The 20,120-nt window shown below is 41.5% G+C and overlaps 2 protein-coding genes and 2 non-coding genes across 4 annotated transcripts; all 4 read left to right on the top strand.

The window, feature by feature from the left end:
- The first annotated feature begins 56 nt into the window (after positions 1 to 56).
- On the top strand, positions 57 to 10,173 carry LOC134184241 (collagen alpha-1(X) chain-like). Its single transcript, XM_062651877.1, has 14 exons — positions 57 to 190; positions 255 to 290; positions 5,094 to 5,147; positions 5,658 to 5,702; positions 5,762 to 5,833; positions 5,926 to 5,997; positions 6,052 to 6,105; positions 6,827 to 6,880; positions 6,940 to 6,993; positions 7,061 to 7,123; positions 7,177 to 7,233; positions 7,297 to 7,326; positions 9,600 to 9,669; positions 9,754 to 10,173. The coding sequence occupies exons 1-14, from the start codon at positions 83 to 85 to the stop codon at positions 10,086 to 10,088; spliced, it is 1,104 nt and encodes a 367-aa protein (XP_062507861.1). The 5' UTR covers positions 57 to 82; the 3' UTR covers positions 10,089 to 10,173.
- Positions 10,174 to 14,294: 4,121 nt separating this feature from the next.
- On the top strand, positions 14,295 to 14,413 carry LOC134185130 (5S ribosomal RNA). Its single transcript, XR_009970749.1, has one exon. It is a non-coding gene; the product is annotated as a 5S ribosomal RNA (ribosomal RNA).
- A 2,586-nt stretch (positions 14,414 to 16,999) lies between these two features.
- Positions 17,000 to 18,038, top strand: LOC134184670 (uncharacterized). The gene is made up of 3 exons (XM_062652416.1): positions 17,000 to 17,087; positions 17,153 to 17,492; positions 17,669 to 18,038. The coding sequence occupies exons 1-3, from the start codon at positions 17,000 to 17,002 to the stop codon at positions 18,036 to 18,038; spliced, it is 798 nt and encodes a 265-aa protein (XP_062508400.1).
- Positions 18,039 to 18,322: 284 nt separating this feature from the next.
- LOC134185132 (5S ribosomal RNA) lies at positions 18,323 to 18,441 on the top strand. The gene has a single exon (XR_009970751.1). It is a non-coding gene; the product is annotated as a 5S ribosomal RNA (ribosomal RNA).
- The last annotated feature ends 1,679 nt before the right edge of the window (positions 18,442 to 20,120 follow it).

Raw genomic sequence — 20,120 nt, 5'->3', positions numbered from 1 at the left:
TATTCGCATCTACTCCGTCACTTGTCATTTTATCAGGCGGCTCGTTGCGCGCTGTGTTGTTTATCCGACGTGAAACACTGATATGTGGAAGTTACCTTGTTGTCTATTTGCTCTTATTCTCTCCATCTTTTGGTGCAACGGAGACTCGAGCGCTGAAGCTACTGTATGTCCAGGCATGAAGGGAGAACCGGTCAGTTAGCAGACAAGTCTTTGTCAGTGATACGACTATTGATGCACTGGAAATTTTGATGCAGGGGGTTCCTGGCGTGCCCGGTCCACCAGGAATTCGAGTAAGTTTGCTGCTCATGTAGAATATATCGTTAGCTTGATTAAATTTTGGCAATTTTTTTGTTTATTTCTATTGATGTAACAGTGTGCGTCCATGGGTGCGTGTGTGCGAGTGCGTGCGCGCGTGTGTGTGTGTGCGTGCGTGCGTGCGTGCTTGCGTGCGTGTGTGTGTGTGTGTGTGTGTGTGTGTGTGTGTGTGTGTGTGTGTGTGTGTGTGTGTCTGTGCAGGTGTGTGAATGTGTGTTTGTGCGAATTTTTGCGTTTTGTTTGTGATAGGTGAAGGGGCGTGGTGTGTAGGTGTGCTTGTCTGTGTGTGTGTGTGTGTGTGTGTGTGTGTGTGTGTGTGTGTGTGTGTCTGTGTCTGTGTGTGTCTGTGTCTGTGTCTGTGCAGGTGTGTGAATGTGTGTTTGTGCGTATTTTTGTGTTTTGTTTGTAATAGGTGAAGGGGTGTGGTGTGTGGGAGTGCTTGTCAATGTGTGTGTGTGTGTGTGTGTGTGTGTGTGTGTGTGTGTGTGTGTGTGTGTGTGTGTGTGTGTGTGTGTGTGTATGTGTGTGTGTGTGTGTGTGTGTGTGTGTGTGTGTGTGTGTGTGTGTGTGTGTGTGTGTGTGTGTGTGTGTGTGTGTGAGTGTGTGTAAGTGAGTGTGTGTGTGCGTGTGTGTGCGTGCGTGTGTGCGTGCGTGCGTGTGTGTATGTGTGTGTGTGTGTGCATGTGTGTGTGTGTGCATGTGTGTGTGTGCATATGTGTGTGTGTGCATGTGTGTGTGTGCGTGTGTGTGTGTGTGTGTGTGTGTGCATGTGTGTGTGTGCGTGTGTGTGTGTGTGTGTGTGTGTGTGTGTGTGTGTGTGTGTATGTGTGTCTGTGTGTGTGTGTGTGTGTGTGTGTGTGTGTGTGTGTGTGTGTGTGTGTGTGTGTGTGTGTGGTTGTGTCTGTGTGTGTGTGTGTGTGTGTGTGTGTGTGTGAGAGAGAGAGAGAGAGAGAGAGAGAGTAAGTGAGTGTAGCCTCGTCCCCAGACTCTCTAGCGTTAGTCTTGTCCAGTGCCCGTATAACAATTGCAGGCACGAGAGAGTCTGGGATCATCCCGCCTACTTCCTGCCATATCTCCTTAATAAATGCTCACTAAGTGTCACCCCCAACGTCATCAACTGTCACCCCCAACGTCATCAAGTGTCCCGTAACTTCAAAATCAATTAGCGTTAGTCTAATCCAATAGACGTACCACACGGGATCGACCTTTTGCGTAGTTCATACGCGCATGTCCTAGGCGGTCATTAGCATTTCCGCGCAGACCAGACTGTGTAGCAAAAATGGCGCAATAACAAGGGAAGGAGTTGATTTTGACAAGAAACTACCGTCTACCCTTCGAGAAGTCTTCAAGTATGGAAACAAATACATCTTTTCGCGAAAGAAAATCGCTGGAAGCTTCAAGTTATCCCACCAGACCGTAGTTTCATGTCAAGATCAACCCCTTCCCTTGTCATTGCGCGCTTTTTGCTACAGAGTCTAGTCTGCGCGCAAACGCGTGTGAACTACGAAGAAGGTCATCACTCCGCCAACCAATTGTAGATCTCAGACTACAAGCCTACACGACAGCGGTCACCAACACTCCATAGACTTACCTTTTCAACATGCTCCAGTTGTCTGCAAGTGCTGGATATGCTGCAAACACCAAACAAGGGTCATAGCATCCCGTGTGGTACGTCTATTGGATTAGACTAACGCTAATTTGATTTTGAAGTTACGGGACACTTGATGACACTTGATGACGTTGGGGGTGACAGTTGATGACGTCGGGGGTGTCTCTTAGTGAGCATATAGTAAGGAGATTTGGCAGGAAGTAGGCGGGATGATCCCAGACTCTCTCGCGCCTGGAATTGTCATACGGGCACCGGACAAGACTAGCGCGAGAGAGTCTGGGGACGACGCTAAGTGAGTGTGTGTGTGTGTGTGTGTGTGTGTGTGTGTGTGTGTGTGTGCGCGCGCGCGCACGCCTGTGCGCTCTACTCTATAAGTGCCGAAATCGCTACATTGATTGGCGGGAAACTATTGACAGAGTCTGAGACTAAGTTGGACATTAAGAACAACGGTATAATCGGTCGTTGACTGCATACAAACATATGAAAAGTTGTACTTTGTATGTAAGAGAAAGTTGTTCCTTAGACTTGCATATTTTGATCCGGCGTTATTAGAGACGGAAAAATGGAGGGATTAAAAATCCATATTAATTTATTCAAAATTAGCATTGATTTTTTTGAAACTAACACTAAATGGTTCAAAATTATGTTAGTATTAACTCGCACGCTATTGTCTACAAACATATCTATCCATATACATGTTTTTGGGTTACAATGGGGTTATTCGCTAGTAGTTGATATCAATTATGTCTAGGAATATCTTATTACCAACGTATACCATCTCGCTACTGTATAATTATATACATAAAGTCACTCTATTAGACCAAACAAAAATAGATGAGCAACGACGCCCATAATTATTTTTGGGTACACTATTGTTTGATTGCCTAATACGGGATACTGTACTGCACAGACAATCATCTGCGTAGTAAAGAAATAATTGTTGTATAAAGGAGCGGTGAGTAATCGGTAGCTGGCTTTCTGGCTTCTACCGGGTCTCCTTTCCCGCTGTAGTTAATTGGCAGATGCAATGTATTATGGTATTGTAGTGTAATTCATTTACATGAAAATAGCTTGATGTACAAATATTAAGTATCCGGAACACATGCAAAAGCCGATGAGGCTTTTGACTGGGCACTCTTTAGAGCCAATTTTTGTAGTGTTGTGTTATAACAGTTAGAGTATATTAAAGGTATACACAATTTGCTGCTACGAACATGAAGAACGCAAACCATTGTTAGGGTACCACGCGTTTGACAAACTTTGCAAGTCCGTTGGTCAGTTTCAAGAAATAGAGGGAGAAGATTCTCTTAGACGATATAACACCTGCGTGTTGAATTCATTCATCTTTTATGTTCATTTAGCCAGAAGCGATCATACCATTTCAGACGATGTGGAATGTACGATATATCAAATGCCTAAGTGTGAAGACCTACGACTTATCTTAGAAAATTCCGTTCTATAAATATATATATATATATACCTTTACAAGTTAAATATTTTACCACCAATCAACTTATAGAACATACCAAAATGTTATTCCGGCAAAAGCACAACACTATAGCAGAGGAGGTTTGATTAGATCGACGACAGCAGCAGCAAGGTGAGACGGTACAAACATATTTTGATGTGCTAATGCAAATTGCCGTAAATTGTAGTTTTGATCCGTGAGAATACGACAGTCGTATTATGTCGTATATATGTCATGGAATTACACAGTGAAGACATGTTACAGGAACTTTACGAACAAACCAACCTTCTAAGCCAGTCCTTAGGTCAAGTGCTGGCGTTAGCACGGATACTCTGTAAGGCGCGGCAGTTAGTGTGACAGCTACTCGTATCGTAGGCTCGCGCAGCCAACCCCTCCCCCGTTTCAGAACGAAGAGTCACAGGCGATCAAGGGTTGCCGCAGCCGATCATTACGATTCCGAACGTAATGAATCTTACTTTTCTCAATCTTGCATTGAGTCTATTTGTAAAGGGATATGTAAAATGGATAATGTGTATTTGAAAGGCAGTAAGATCCTTGTAGAGGTAAACATTGCTAGTAAACGTCTTGATTTTCGTATTGATACTGGAACAGACGTGTCTCTTGTAAATGAGCAGTCATGCAATTGTTTATGACAGCCAAAGTTAGCTGCACCGGGACGGCTTAGAAACGCTCCTTGTGCTATCATGTCTTTCATGGTTACTTTCAAACATTTTGTTCGCTTTTGTAATACCGAGACCTCTATCCAATTTTTCGTCAAGAAAGGCGCATGTACAAATCTGTTAGGCATGGACTTGCTAAAGAAGATTGGTCTCGCTCGACTGTACAATACCTATCTTTATAATTTGGAAACCAGCACTCACGCACAAGGAATTTGAATTAATTTTACAGTGTCCGAACGTATTTTGCGACGCTCAGGGTTGTTGCAGTCAATGTGCAAGAGTGAGGTCCAGTCAAATGAATCTCTTAAAACTTTGCTTTGGGTTGTGCGGAGAGGTAATATAGTATTGTAGCCTATCACATGTAAATAGCTTGATGTATATATTAGTTATCCGGGACACGTGTAGTAGCCAGTGAGGCTTTTGACTGGTCACTGTTTGAGAGCCGGATTTTTGTAATGTTGTGTTATACCGGTTAGAGTGCTTGTAATAAAGGCATCCACACGATACCCTTTCAATATCCATTTGTATTTGCATGTAATGCCGGCTACTTCCTCCTAGTCTATATCTAAAAGCACGAGATTTTTCTGAATAAGAAGAGATGATTGATTTCATCCCCAGTCAGTGCAGTTAATTGTCTGTATATTTTGGTATTTGTAAGTCCAGATCTTCTCCTTGTGCTGTAGGTATTCTCTCGTTTGTGAGAGAGCACTGCCTATTAGTACAAGTGAAATATATTATTATTTTAAACTTATACTTCCTCTCACGTTACATACACAATAATTGTTAGTTTGCTATAATTTCACAGCTACACATTATTATGACATCCGCTTGCTTCAAGCAATTCTGCCATAAGACTAAGACTACTGTTCGCATGTAGAACTAATACTCTTTGGACAGCACAAATACATAGCAGTGATAAAAATGTGATTGGCAAAACACAAAAAATATTTGAAAATACATAGTTGTAGTCAATAATTGAAATATAATGTTTACATACTAATTATCTTTATGTAAAACTTAGGGTCATACCGGTTCTCAAGGTCCCCCAGGCGGATTAGGTGGTACTGGAGCAAAGGTTGGTACAATAGATAGCAAACTGTCATTTAATTTGTTGAAGTGCATACGTATATTTCTGCTGGTTTAATTTTGAAGACAACATTTTATGTGGTATTCCTAGTTTGACAAAACTTCAACGTTACACATTATCTGTTGTTGCTTAATCATATTTTATGGCTAGTGCAGTCTGAAGAAGCATACTTCCTTCAAGTGTTTTGAAGCGAAAAAATTGTTGTTACTGATGTTAAGCAGTCGTCTGGATACAAATTTCAATTGATATTAATTAATTAATGATTTAGTAGGTAACACACAAACAAAGAAACACAGACAGACAATAAAATTACAACACGCGCACGCACGCACACACACGCCCAGAAACACACACATACACGCCCAGAAACACACACATACACACATACAAGCAAAGAAACAGAACCTTAAACAGAAATATGAACAAACAAAGAAACAAGCATTGAAGAATGTTTTTAGAATTGCCATAAACTTACCCTAAATGTAATTCTATTAAAAGGGTGAGAAAGGAGACGAGGGTGCAGTTGGTTCTACAGGCAAACAAGTCAGTAAATTAATGAAATCAGCCATCTAGCAATGTCTAGTCTCTCTGTGTATTTACAGGGTCTTCCAGGCTTAACCGGTCCTCCAGGTCCACCGGGTCCACAAGGTCCTTCGAGAAAAACTGGATCAACAGTATGATAGTCATTAAAAACAAAAATTATTGACAAATTAATAAATAATAATTTATGTTACAAATTGACTAACTACTTCTAATTGTTGTGCAGGGAGCGGTGGGTGTAATCGGTCCAGCAGGTCCACCTGGCCCCCAAGGCTTACCTGGAAAGACTGGACCAGTGGTAAGACGAATTCGTACATATTGAAAACAGAGTTTTTATCTAATTCTTTTTCAGGGCTCTTCTGGGCCTAGAGGTGCTAGAGGAGAAACTGGACTACCTGGTCAGAAAGTATGTACAATTGTCTAAAACACACTCTAAAGATTAAACAGGCTTGTGGACTGGTTCACGAAAGGAAGACTTCGGCTAACCGAAGATCTTAAGTTAAAAATATTACTATAACGTTGTGTTTGGCATTTGTTAATATCTACATGCATTACCGCAATCATTCATCAAAACCTACCAATGCTAAACTAACTAAATTGACATGTTTCTAATGGTTGCTAACACTCAACTTTCTGAACAAGACCTTACAAAACAATCTTTAGGATTAGCACCAACAAATGCATGCACATGTATACATGAAGAAAAATATAATTTGCAAGTATGCAACTACATCTACTCTTTTGAACAGTTTGACTACTGCAGTCGCTAAATACTTAATTTGTTGGAATTGAATCACTTTTGACTTTAGGTAAGGCATGGAAAATGGCAACAACTAGAGTTTTGTTTATCGAAATATTCTATTTCACAAATTTTTTTGTCTGACTTAGAATTTTTGAGTTGCATGCTTCACAAGATAATATTGCAGAGTTCACTAAAATATAAATATACGATTGACAAATTGCTCATAGATACAAGAATTTTTAACGATGATATTAAAAGATTATTGTTTTCATGTTTTGATACATTTTGACATAATTTATCTGTAAGCTGATTTTGGCAAACAAACTTAACAAATATATTAATATCATTGTCAAGCCTTTGTAATTTTACGCTCGTGCTGTTTTAGGGAGATAGAGGTCCAACAGGTCCGAGGGGCATAGAAGGATTGGATGGTGTTCCAGTATGATTTCACGATATAAATTCTTATGAAGCTACAACTAATTTCTGTAATGTATGAAGGGATCTGCTGGTCCTGTTGGAACGCAAGGTCCGCATGGGCCGAAAGGAGTAAAAGTGCGTTACACAATAGAAAAGAATAAACAATGATTTCACTGATATAATTATTTGTCTTTATTATTAGGGAGCCATTGGATTGCCCGGAGCAAAGGGAGAGGCTGGACCGCAGGGTATCGCTGGACCAGAGGTTTGAAATTGAGCTGAATTTCTAATGTAATGATAATGTTTGATTTTGGCTAGATGAGTGAAGATGTTTTAAATCGCTATTTTAACCCGGTCAAGGGACTTTTACAAAGGGTACGCCATGGATGAAAAGTAACGTTTCTTTCCAAGACATTATGGGATCGTTATGTGTTATAGGTACAAGGACTGGAACAGTGGAAACTACAGGTAACGAAATGTACTATCTGATCAACGGTCACGGCTCTCTTCTGTTATTTTAATTAAACGAAACGCCAACGGCTGGTATATTGTACTAGACCGGATGTAGGTATAGTGGGAGCTCTAGAGCTGCTGCTGCAGACATCTTCACTGCTGTCAGTGGAATTTATTTGCACAAGTCCTGTTGTAACCAGTAGGACGTCCGAAAAGCGAAGTAGCTAATTTCAATAAAAACATTTGCTAAACCAGAAATTACAAATCGTCGATGAAATTTAGGTATACGGGCAGACTAAATATTTTTCTCTAACTATGATTTGACTGATGCATGCTCGGCTTGTACTTTGAGGCAGCAATGGATAAACAACAATAAACAAAGAGCAAAGAGCGTTCAACAAGGAAGTAGTTTTTTGCTACTCTACCAAAATGAACAGTTTTTCCAAACCCTTGCAAGTAGACGAATTCTTTCAGTGCAGCTTGCACATAGTTTCAATATCGATGGAGAAACGGCCTCTTTTTGGGCAAGAAATTATTTGCAGTTACAGGATGTCTGCAGTGGCAATACATCCTTGCTTCTTTTATGACTAACAAGTTCACGATAACTGCTCGATGGAAAAATGTAATACCAATGTTTTCTAAACAGCTGGCAATATAGCAATTTGTATGTGTGCGTTTAACTCATGCATGACCTGAAACGTAAATGATAAGTTGAATAATTTAATTTTTGTAACAAGACACAAATGCAAATAAATCATTAAATTACATGCCCATAGTGTTTACAGTGCAGGGCTTGTATTTGACATCCATCTTCATAGTACCATACACTAAACCGTTGTACGGGGATAGTTGCAACTGTACATGAATGTGATAATGTTCCAACCTGCTTGCTAACCAGTTTATAACCCGGACAGCCCGATTACTAACCGGATGTCCGGATTACTAACTGGATAGCTAAGAGTAAGACTGCAGACAACTAAGGCCAGCCATAAAAAGAGACGTGCTACGAGAGGAAACAAGAAGTTAATTTGAGCGAGGAAGCAACTTTGAGCAAGAAGCCCGGCAATTCAGTCTCTCCTGACTCTCGACAAGGGACAATAACTGCTTCGTCAATTGCTACGAGAACGTCTATAGGAATCGGGAAAAGGGACATCAAAATTTTTGATTCTTCCAATGCTTGGCTGAATGACTTGATAATTAATACTGGGAAAAAGCTGATACACGTTAGTTTGCCTTTGTGGAACGGCTTTCAAAACACACTCTTGAGCAATAGGTTGCAGTTCTCTGTATCGCGAACAAAGTCCATTCAAATACATCACTCTCGTGGAAATGACTGGGTAACGTCAGCAAGTGACGAGGCTGGTGAAGTAACCCTCTATGGCAGTTTGTTTCTGGGTGACATATCACAGGATGTTCAAGCTCAACTTGCTTTAATTTAGAGAACGGAAAAAGATATTCTTAAGGTTAAAGTAGCGTCTGTTCACAAACAGAATGGCGGATGTGACTGTGGTTTGTTCGCTCTGGCATTTGCGGTTGACGTAGCGCCTGGAATAGATCCATCTTATGTCCGATACAGACAGAGTGAAATGAGGCAGCACCTATTGCAATGTATTTTGAAGGGAAGTATAACTTCATTTCCTCGTTTCATGCCTGGAGAAAGAGGTGCAAGTTACTGTCAAAAGATTGAGACCAGCCATTGCTGCAATCGCTGTAAACTGCATCTGACGTCTACCAGAGGAATTTTTAAGTCCAACTGTTTCGTGTTTGAAGTGTCAAAAGCTCTTTCACATGCGTTGCGTGAAGGCAGAAAGTTGTGTTCAAGCACGTATCTGTGCGCCAGTTGTCGACATGAAAATGCATGCATGGTTGTTTGGTGACATTCTGTTGATCGTTACATCTGACTTAATGTTACTGTCAAAGTGTATACTATTTGGTAAAGTGGCTAAAGAGTCATGTAGTAATCAGCTCTTCATCCGGATTGCAGAGACCGAACAACTAGTTACTTAACCGTACAAATGGTTAACTTGTTAGGAATTGGGATGTCCCGTTTAAAATCTGGACGTCCGATTAATTAACCGGCGTCCAGTTCATTATCCGGACAGGTTATTAATCCGGATATAACAATAATAGCTTATGTATTTATTCAAAGTACGTGCAAGACAATTATTTAATGATATGGTTATGCTTTACTTAAATAGACTTGCAATTTACAGGTTGAGCTATATATCTGTGTTAGCTTAAGGTAACTATATTAGCACTAACGTGTTTGTCCATAATTGTAAATTTAGTGGGTGGAAAGCAAAATGCCGGTTGCTGCTTATATTAGAGGATCATCAAGTAGAACCTACACTATTTCAGGTGAAAGCATGTTTCTACCGCTTTTGTTATCAATAGTGATATTGTGTTGGAGTTCTGATGCGAGTATTGTGTACGTGTTTCTAGGTGTAATAACGTACTGGTCGACGTCCGGTTCGTCCTTTTTAGTGGGCGGTATCACTTACAGCAACGGAGCTCTTACAGTTCCATCTGATGGCATTTACTATATTTACGTACAACTGCACGTCGACAAGTCCAGCGGTCATGCGTCTCCATACTTGCGCGTAAATGGTGGATCAGTGATGTACATGTATTACCAAATGAGCGGTGGAGACAGAACAAAATACAGCGGCATTATCCGAAGCTTAAAGAAAGGCGATAGCGTTGACGTATATGGAAATGGGTTTCCTTACTACATGAATTTTCTATACTCGTATTTTGGTATGTTTAAGTTGAATTAAAGAATCTGTATTGCGACATTTTGCACTGGAAACTGCATTCTAGACTAGCAATCAAATCAACTGTTGTGTAAAACTTGATTGTAATTTCTTATATAATCTGATCGTTATGCTGGTTGTGCAAGGAATATATTTTCTTCTACAAATTTTCCTGTTTCTATGTTAGCTAATGTTAGTGTTTTTGAATTAGGCTCTTGTCAAATGTCTTTGTTAATTATAAAAACACTTCGATTGCCTTGGTCCTAACAGGTTCTATCTTACACTAAACACTGTGATATATCAGTTGAGTTTATCTGTAACAACAGTGTCCAACTTGCTCCGTTTGTCGCTGCTGTTCGTGTTGTTTTCTCTCCTTATTGCGCAAGGTCACGCCACATCATCTTCACAATTAAGATGCTCACAAATGGGCGACGTTCAACGTCAACAGAAATCAACATAGATCGGTCAGCACAAACGATAGCTGTTGTTTATTATAAAGTAGTAGTTACAGTAGCAATCCAGATGAAGTTCCTCAAATTTACTACTTCGTACCTTCACCAGCCATTTTCTCTCTATGCTTGTTCACATTCACAGAGTGGACTGACGTAGTGCTCACAGTCATGTTCTGCTCAACTTGCAAACTTTTTTGGACGTTACGCACGCACAGCGTGAGACATCTGATTCTAGAGAAGGCTGTTTAGTAGCAAACGTTTCTGTTCGATTTCCGATAAATACACAACAATTATAACTGCAACTTTCAATAGGCCTGCTCCAAGACAAGAAAGCTGACTAGTACTACAGCATGTGCTGTGCATGACAAAAGGCATGTCTCAATAAATAGAATTAACCAAAGCAGCTTGTAGCCATATTTGAGATGAAACTGCCGTTTTGAGCAAGGGGCCACGAACCTAGAAACTCAGCAATCAATACAGACTCGTGTGCACCTTATATACGTATATCACGTGTCATATTATATTGTCTTGTGAATGGATGGGTGATCTGTTTAGAAGTGTGCAAGATGCAGCAACCATCATGAGACTGCATGGGGTTTACGTGGTGAGACATGAGATTTGGTCTAAATAGCTGAAATTCATGCAAAATGCGTTAGAGTTGGCAGTCCAGGTAACGAGCCTCGGAGGATGTCTAACTAATATATTTAGCTTATGACTTTTATCAATGTTCTTGAATTGTTCATGGCCAGCGACGTCCTCAACAGCCTCAATAGTAACTACGCCATTTACATCCGTACTATGTGACACATCGCAAGGATATAAATGAATTAGTTATTTGCTATAGCCACATGGTATGGATATAAATGAATTACTATTGAGGCTGTGTCACATAGCTCAGATATTGAATTAATTATTTACTACTGAAACTGTTGAGGGCATCGCTGGCCATGAGCCATTTCAGAACATTGATAAAGTTACATGCTAAATCAAGTCCTACTAATCAAGGGTAAACTAACATCTTGACCATTATTGAGTTAATTTGAAGATGTCATGCACAAAGTGCAGACTAGCGAGAATCACGCGTATCGTTAGAATTCTTTGCTTAATTGTTATGTGTGCAAGACTGCAGTCAGATCTACAGTTGCTTGATAGTGTGTAACTGATCTATCTATTTATTCATAAACTTGTTGTATTACGAGAGGAAAGTGGTGTGTACGGGCTGCCATGCCTGGTGGTTGCGATTACATTTGTATACACAATCGGGTTTCTTCTATAGCTACGTAATAAACATATTCGTGGGCAAATCTAAGTAGTTCGAATGCAATTTGATCAGCAAAGAAACCGCTGGATTTGGGTTGTCCTAAAGTTCTTTTACTCTATTGTCAGTGACTCGCGTATGCAAATGCTGGATGCTGTTTTTGTGTTCATGCGTGTGCGATTGCGCGCGCGCGCCCGCGCGCGCGTGTGTGTGTGTGTGTGTGTGTGTGTGTGCGTGTGTTCATGCGCGACCGCGCATGTGTGCGCATGGGAGTAATAAGTGATTTCCAGCAGCGAAAGAGAGTACCATGTACCGATAAACAGACTTAATGTCGCACTGTTGCTATTTCTAGAGAACTTATAATTGAAATCATGCAAGATACGTAAGCACAAGGCGCGTGCAGGTGGCTTCATGGAAGTGTGCATGCGACTAAATGGTTGTACGTAACTCAGTGACATGCCAATGTCAAGTAGGAAGCCATTTTTGAGTACGGCTCTTCGAGGGTAAGAGACTGCTGTTCAAGGTGAAGTCGCCTGATTCAAAATCTGAACAGATATACGTGGAGTGGAAGCACAGACTACTTATTGTCTAGTGATGGATTAGTTTTAGCGAGTAAAATCATGCCACCTGGGAACCCATTTGGCGTGACCAGACATGTAGAACGTTTCGCGTTGTTTCTGGGCAGTCCAGCTTACTTATGTATATATGTTATTGGCCAAGTCGAGGATGCTACTGTGATAATTTGCACTCGATAGGTACTGACGCGGACCAGAATAGAGTTCACGTACACTACAGTCCTTATTAGCACTAGCTGCCAGTCTACAATTCCCAGCAACAGTTATGTCTAAAGTAACACGGCACACACGCACCAGCTATTCCATAGCTATAATGTCTAAATCAGAAAGCAGAGGCTGTTTACCTCTTTTGCAGGTGCAGTTGATCAAGACGTGTATCTACAGTCTAACTAGTGATCACATAGAAGTGAAGATGTTGATTTTCGAAATGTCACCGAGGCTGAAGCTGATGGTTTACATCGGATAATTGAACAGCAAGCAAATGAAAGACTGGAACTTCAAAACAAGATTAGAGTTCTCGAGTAAGACCTTGCATCAGCAAAGTCAGAGTTGCAAGGAATCGCTGAACACACTGGCAAATGATAAAATCAAGTGTTACACAAATTTTTGTGTTGAGAAATGTGCTTGATACAGTGTGGAGTTGAATTTAACCAACAGCCAAGATTATTACTCTGTATAGCAAGCCAAAAATCAGGCCAAGGTACATCAAGTGATGTAAGCTCATGAGGTCACCGCCTTCCATGAATGGTTGAATAGGCTAGACGAACTTTTACTGACTCTAGTTTGATAAGATACACAGTTCCACAGTTCAAGAACGCTAGATTGGGGGAAAGTAGTACTATTGATATATTTTAGCCACACAGTGCGTCACATTCGGTTACCCCTGATCTTCACCTGATAAGACTTCCATCGCTGGGCAATGAGTAGTCTGCCTTTTCATTCCACGTGTATCCGTTCAGAGTGTGAATCAGACGACTTCAGCTTGTACAGCAGTCTCTTACCCTCGAGAAGCCGTACTCAAGAAATGGCTTCCTACGCGTCTCTACGCAGGCAAAGTCTCTCACAAGATGCACAAAATGGCAATTTGTGAACTTACATACAAAGCCTATTTAACGGCAAGATGATCTACAGCTCAGAAGGTGGAGGCTGGGGCCCGGGGTAGGGTGGGGTAGGGTGGGGTAGGGTGGGGTAGGGGTGGAAGCTGCAGGAGGCTATAGCACCCCCAACATTTTGGGTGTGTCACTTCGCTTCAAGCAGAACTGTAATTATTATAAGTTACTAAACAGTGACAGTTCTTCTAATCTCAGAGTAGTATGTTGACGATCGACGACGACGTTAACTATATGTCTATGACAATACACATCATTATTTCAGTATGATAAAAGCAGTGTCAAGAAGTTGTGTACGCTTAAAGAGCGCATGGCCACATCACTATTTGAGACGTCGCTATCCGCCAACTGCAGAGTCAAAGAAGACTGCATCAAAAAAGCATGCAGAAGCCTATCAATCAATTCTTTTCTTAAATAATTCTAGATAATTACGGTCGACAACCCGATTGACCGGACAATGGAATCTCCTGCGGCTCCGCTACCTAATAATTTGCTTGCATTCCACGGTACTTTCTCCACAGATGTTTGTATCTATTAATTAAAAAAATATAGCTAGACCTATATTACTTTCTAGATTGCGAAATGCTAAATTTGTCAACGTCGTTTGCACTGAATTGGTCTTCTAGATTCTATTGTCATCGAGATGCCATCTACTTTTGACCATCGCCGCGAGCCATGAAAATCTTTTTGCACGGACGGTATAATAAAACTGCAATTCCAGTTTTTTCTGATTGCTCTATATATCACATTTGAAAAAGTTCTCTAATTAGAGGCTTCCGCAAGTTTGCTTTAGCTACCATGCATGCATAAGTAGCTTACAGTCTCTACTCGATATCGCCTACGGCCATACTACTCCGAACATACCGGTTCTCGTCCGAACACCGAAGTCAAGCGGAGTCGGGCCGGGTCAGTACTAGGATGGGAGACCGCCTGGGAACACCCGGTGCTGTAGGTTTGTTGTTTTGTTATCCATTCTTCTTTCGCTTTTTGATTGCAATTTCGTTTAGAAAATTCCTTGTTTAACAGTCAAATCTTGAAGAAATCGACCAATAAAAACCTAAAATCAAAAATTGGAAAATTATAAAATAAATTGCATAAAATTAAATGTTACAAATACAGAGTTGATGTTACCAACATATCTAGCTACTAAAGAAACTGGAAACAAGTAAACATCTGATCGAGATACCGATACGAATGACGTCTAGACGGATCTCGCCTTGTGTTTGTTGACGTACACATGCACTGTAGTTATTGTGCATGCTGTCTGTTGTATACAATTTGGATCAGTGGCGTGACCTGCTAGGAGCACGTGCTCTCCAAAATATCAGTCGTTGACATTAATTCAAGAAATACGGTAATACGTTCTTTCATGCTTCATTTGATTGCATTTAACAGAGACAACATAAAACTCTAAAGGTATAAATGTGATATCCGTTGGCAACGAACGCGAACGACTGCATGCTCTAGTTATAGCCACATATCCTACATGATGACATTTCTCTGTCATTTACGCGGCTGTGAAATGTTTCTTTTAGGACTCAGTTAGAAAGATTGCTCAAGCGTTATCGTACCGTATTTTCATATGAAGGAAATGAGGAAAGTGCAAAAGGAATGGAGCATACAATTCCGTTAACAGATGATGCTCCTGTGACATGCCGCTCTCGTAGATTGCCGACAAAAGTGGAGAGCGGAAGTTGCAGAAGAGGTAAGAAATCTTCACCAACAAGGAGTTATACGTCTTTCAACGTCTGCGTTTGCTGCACCAGTATGTCCGGTACGAAAAATGATGGAACTTTACGTTTGATTATAGAGCTCTAAATGCGAGAACTAAGGATACGGCTACTCCCACGGGAAATCTATTAGAAGCTGTTGAATCTATGGCTGGAGCACGTTTTTTTAGTAAAATCGACTTAGCGCATGGCTATTTCCAAATACCTATTGCAGAGAAAGATAAAGAAAAGACTGCTTTTAGTACACAATCCGGATTATGGGAATTCAACAGAATGCCATTTGGACAAAGGGAGCACCAGCTACACTTTTCCGTAGGATGAATTCAATCTTAGGTCATATGTCACCATTACAGCTAGTGCTATATATGGATGATCTGTGTGTTTTCTCTGACTCGTTTCATTCACATTTAGGACGTCTAGAACAAGTCCTTCAGACATTACAAAGTCATGGATTGAGAGTCAATGGAAAAAAGTGTGAGATTGGTATGACTGAAGTTGTTTTTTGCGGATATAGAGTGAGTGCAAATGGCCTTAGTCCAAAATCAGAAAAGACAGTGGCGATTGCCAAAATTCAGAGACCGAGTTCAATTAGAGAGGTCAAGTCATTTTTGGGTATGACCGGTTGGTACCGACGTTTTATTCCGAAATATTCAACAATTGCTAAACCATTTAAGTCGTTATTAGAAGGTGACAAACTTTTTCATTGGTCTCCTGAATGCAACAGTTCGTTTGTTACTTTGAAAAACAAGATAATGTCTGCTCCGGTGCTAGCTCATCCTGACCCATCTCAGATGTCTATACTTACAACGGATGCCTCAACGGTAGGAATTGGAGCCGAATTAGCACAAAGCACTCCAGACGGTGTGAGACCTGTAGCTTATTTTAGCAGAGTTCTGACCAAAACAGAAAGGAAGTATTCTACCTATGACCGTGAGTTTCTCGCTATAGTTATGGCGGTAGGACATTTTCGACACCATTTGATTGGAATGAGGTTCATAGTACGAACTGATCATCGTCCCCTCCAATTTAGATCGGTTGTTAAAGACCCTTGGGGTCGAAGAGCCGGGTGGATTGCGGAGCTGGAAGAGTACTCGTTTAGTGTAGAATATATAAATGGTGAAACAAATAAAGTGGCGACGCTTTGAGTCGTTTGGAACATCAGGATGAGTACTGGTGCGAAAACGACATAGAATATTGTGCAGTCGACAAGATAATTCCCGACTGTGCTGTTAGATCGTTATCACAAAATTGTGTTGCCTGGGCTGAAGATGTATGGTCAGCAGATAAGTTCAAGGAAGCACAAAAGAGAGACCCGTTGCTTAACAAAGTGTACGACTAATTGAAAAAGAATATTTCTGCTTCCGCTGCAAGCTTCTCTTTGGACATGAAGCAGTTGTTTAAAGAAGAATTACACATTTCTTCAACTGATATTCTGTATAGAACAAATCCTGGAGTTGGATCACAAATTGTGTTATCACAAATTGTGGGATCACAAATTGTGGTACCATCAAAGTTAATTCCAGAGGTTCTCAGACTGGCGCACGATGAACATTTGGCAGGTCATCAGGGTTCTAAGAAAACTTTGCTTCGGGTTTTGAGTAGTTTTTGGTGGCCAACCGTTCGTAAAGATGTAGAAAACTACACGCAATCTTGCACTGTTTGTGCTGAAAGAATGCCTGTCAACATTAAAGCTCGAGCTCCCCTGTTGGAAAGACCGTCATCAGCAAAACCATTTGAGGTTATCGAAATGGACATCAAAGGTCCTCTACCGAAAACCGACGGCTGATATCAATGCATTTTTGTTATACAAGATGCCTTCTCGCAGCATGCAGAAATGTGTGCCATACGGAGACAAACAGCCGATGAAGTTTGTGAGAAACTACAAGAATGGATTGGAAGGTATGGTATTCCAACACATTTTCATTCAGATAATGGTCCTTGTTTTGTAAGTCGTGTCTTTAAAGAATTTTGCAAACAATACGGTATTCGACATTCGTTTTCGACACCTTATCATCCACAGGCTAATGGATCTGTTGAACGTCTTAACCGCTCTCTGGGTGTATCTTTGTCTAAGATGATTGCGTCACATCAACGAGATCGGTATGACCATCTCTTTGCGGCACAATTTGCTCACAATACAGCATACCACGAAACCATGGGAGATACACCTTATAGAATCGTTTTCAAAGATTCCCCAAGAACTATGTTACACGTAGCAGCGGATCTGGTATATTCTGAGTCAACAGATGAACATCAACTACCTACCGTGTATGCTGACCAAGAACAGGAGAAAGTTGCAGAAATGTACGCTAATGTCGAAAGTAGATACAAGCAGATGAAGGAAGCTAGACAACAACTTTTTTTAAGTGGATAACAGCAACGTCTCGACGGGTGAAGAAGTCTCGATCACTGTCTCCCAGGTGGACAGGTCCCTATACAATAGTTCAACCCTAGTCAGATGTCGTCTATTTGCTGCAAAGATGTCGCGGAAAGAAAGTTATTTCTGTTCATCACGATCGGATGAAACCACACAAGTCAAGGCCCGTACATCTCACATCGGAAGTGATATGTCAACCGATTGATAATCTCCAACACGATAAGACGGATCCTGGACGGGATGTAGGGTCCAAGGAATGGGAATGTTGTTCAGGAGGCGTTGACCAACCGGAGAATGGCAGCAATGACGATATGGACCAACTGGAGAATGATAACGAAGACAGTATGGGTGAAGACCACAATGGTGATGATGCAGTTCGAATCCAACGTCCCGTCCGCAATCGACGTCGCCCACAGCGATACGGAGATTACCTAATGGATTCTGACATTGATTCTAGTATGGACTCTGATTAAGTCTATTCGCTAATTAAGTTAATTAGAGAAGGGTATTTTAGACACTTTTTAGAGGGGGAGTGATGTAATGTAGTGTATGGTCACGTGATACTTCAGTGATGTATTTAGCCAGCAGCGCTATAATAATAGCTCATTCTTGATACCCCCACTTGCGCGTGCCAAAGACATTACAAAATGATGTCTTTACTCTTTTAATTAGATCACAACATGAAATCCATAGAATTGAAGTTTCTACAAACTCTGCTTTGAATACTATAAGTAGTCTACACTTTGTTATCTTCATTGCCTACGACCATACCACTCTGAATATACCGGTTCTCGTCTGATCACCGAAGTCAAGCGGAGTCGGGCCGGGTCAGTACTAGGATGGGAGACCGCCTAGGAACACCCGGTGTTGTAAGCCTTTGCTTTTAAGTTTTTTATTCATCTAGCGATTCCTAGGCATATATATATATATATATATAACCTATGGCAGGCCAACCTTTGCAATATTCGATTTTTGCACCATTTCCTAGAAAACGAGTTGTTGACTTGAAGTACGGGACACGTGTACGATAACGTCTTCCGTTTAGTCCAGTCTTACTAACACGTTTCTATTTTAGCAACAATAAAATTTAGCAATCTTAGTTGTCATGTAGACTGCATTAGGCTCGAGTGTCCAGCCGGTCGTCTCCCCTCGCGGCGGGGAAGACCAGCTGGAGACATTCGCCACTCAAAGGAAACCGCTGCCTCTCTATCCTCCAATCAGGATTTTACACGTTTGGTTAGTGTTTGTGCATGCACGTGTATTCACGATAACTGCTGATAGCAATGCCCATCGCGATTGGCTCTCTACTAATGGCTTTGTAACTAAGTAGTCAATTGCTTTTACCGTCTGTTATCACATTTCGTTAGCATATGAGCTACACCTGCATGTCGTCTTCTCTTTGTCTTCCGTTTCGTACTTGGAGGAATGGGCAGCGCATGCAAAACAACTTCTAGTAGCTTAGGGTGTCGTACGTTGCATGCATTGAACGAGTAGACCATCTACAAAGCGTGGTATTTGCACTCAACGCAGGGCGACGTGCAGAGCTATGATTTACGTACATTGCGGTCGACCGTCGGTTGGCTTCTGTGGTAAACTTTGAGTCTAGCGATCTTAGAACGAGAGACAGACAACGAGAAGAGCTGGAGAGAGTCGACCTGTTGTTTGTAGACTTGGATGGCACGTGTCGAGACTACACACACTTGCATCAGAGCGAAATTACATTAGCAAAGAGCCAATAGAGACGTGCATCCCTATCGAGGATGCACAAACATTGAACGGCACTCTGATTGGAGGATAGAGAGTTGGCGGTTTGTTTGAGTGGCTAATGTCTCCAGCCGGTCTTTCTCCGCCGCGGGGGGAGATGACCGGCTGGACACTCGAGCCTAAGACTGCAGTGGCATGTAGTTTCTGTCTTTCCCGCATACTGAGGTCTGGCATCCATAAATTATCCGGGAATTCGACCGTGAGCCGCCTAGCAAACAGAGAAAAGGCTGGTTCACAATAGACGCACTCATGTTCACAATATGCATGCGCTGCGATCCGATCCGACGGTGTGCGCCAACATCAAAAGATGCCGCCGTCGGAGCGCAGTGGCGCAGAGCGGAGCGCAACAATAGGATCAGCTCTATTTCAATGCGCTCGACCGGAAACGTCGTACGCCAAACAGGAAATGTAATTTACAGTTCTCCAATCACCGCACATGTTTAATTGGTCACGAGATGTAGAGTGCCATGTCCGGCAATTCAAGTCAAGGGCACGTGCCATGGACAGCAAAGAAGATCTCACGTACCCACACACGTCGACGGTTCTTTGCCTTGTTGCTGCGATATCGCCGCAAAAGGCACAACAGAAGCAACTGTTTCTTTGCATTAGTAGACATATTGTGATAGTCACGTGGCTAGATATTGTCATGTGACAATTAGTACGTAATCTAATTATAGTCATCAGAGCGCAGCTCACACACGCGCTCCGTCATATTGTGAACAGCGATCCGCTGCGCCGCGCGCGGATCGGATGCATATTGTGAACGTGCATACGTCTATTGTGAACCAGCC

Source organism: Corticium candelabrum, chromosome 9 (assembly GCF_963422355.1).
Source record: "Corticium candelabrum chromosome 9, ooCorCand1.1, whole genome shotgun sequence".
Lineage (NCBI taxonomy): Eukaryota > Metazoa > Porifera > Homoscleromorpha > Homosclerophorida > Plakinidae > Corticium > Corticium candelabrum.
This window is presented reverse-complemented; position numbering and strand designations above follow the sequence as displayed.

Coding starts and splice junctions, on each gene's coding strand:
- LOC134184241 (XM_062651877.1), top strand. CDS start 83: ATGTGGAAGTTACCTTGTTGTCTATTTGCTCTTATTCTCTCCATCTTT. Junction 5,834..5,925: donor CGAGAAAAACTGGATCAACA/GTATGATAGTCA, acceptor ATTGTTGTGCAG/GGAGCGGTGGGTGTAATCGG. Junction 5,998..6,051: donor CTGGAAAGACTGGACCAGTG/GTAAGACGAATT, acceptor ATTCTTTTTCAG/GGCTCTTCTGGGCCTAGAGG.
- LOC134184670 (XM_062652416.1), top strand. CDS start 17,000: ATGCCTTCTCGCAGCATGCAGAAATGTGTGCCATACGGAGACAAACAG. Junction 17,088..17,152: donor CTACAAGAATGGATTGGAAG/GTATGGTATTCC, acceptor GTGTCTTTAAAG/AATTTTGCAAACAATACGGT. Junction 17,493..17,668: donor CAGGAGAAAGTTGCAGAAAT/GTACGCTAATGT, acceptor TTTGCTGCAAAG/ATGTCGCGGAAAGAAAGTTA.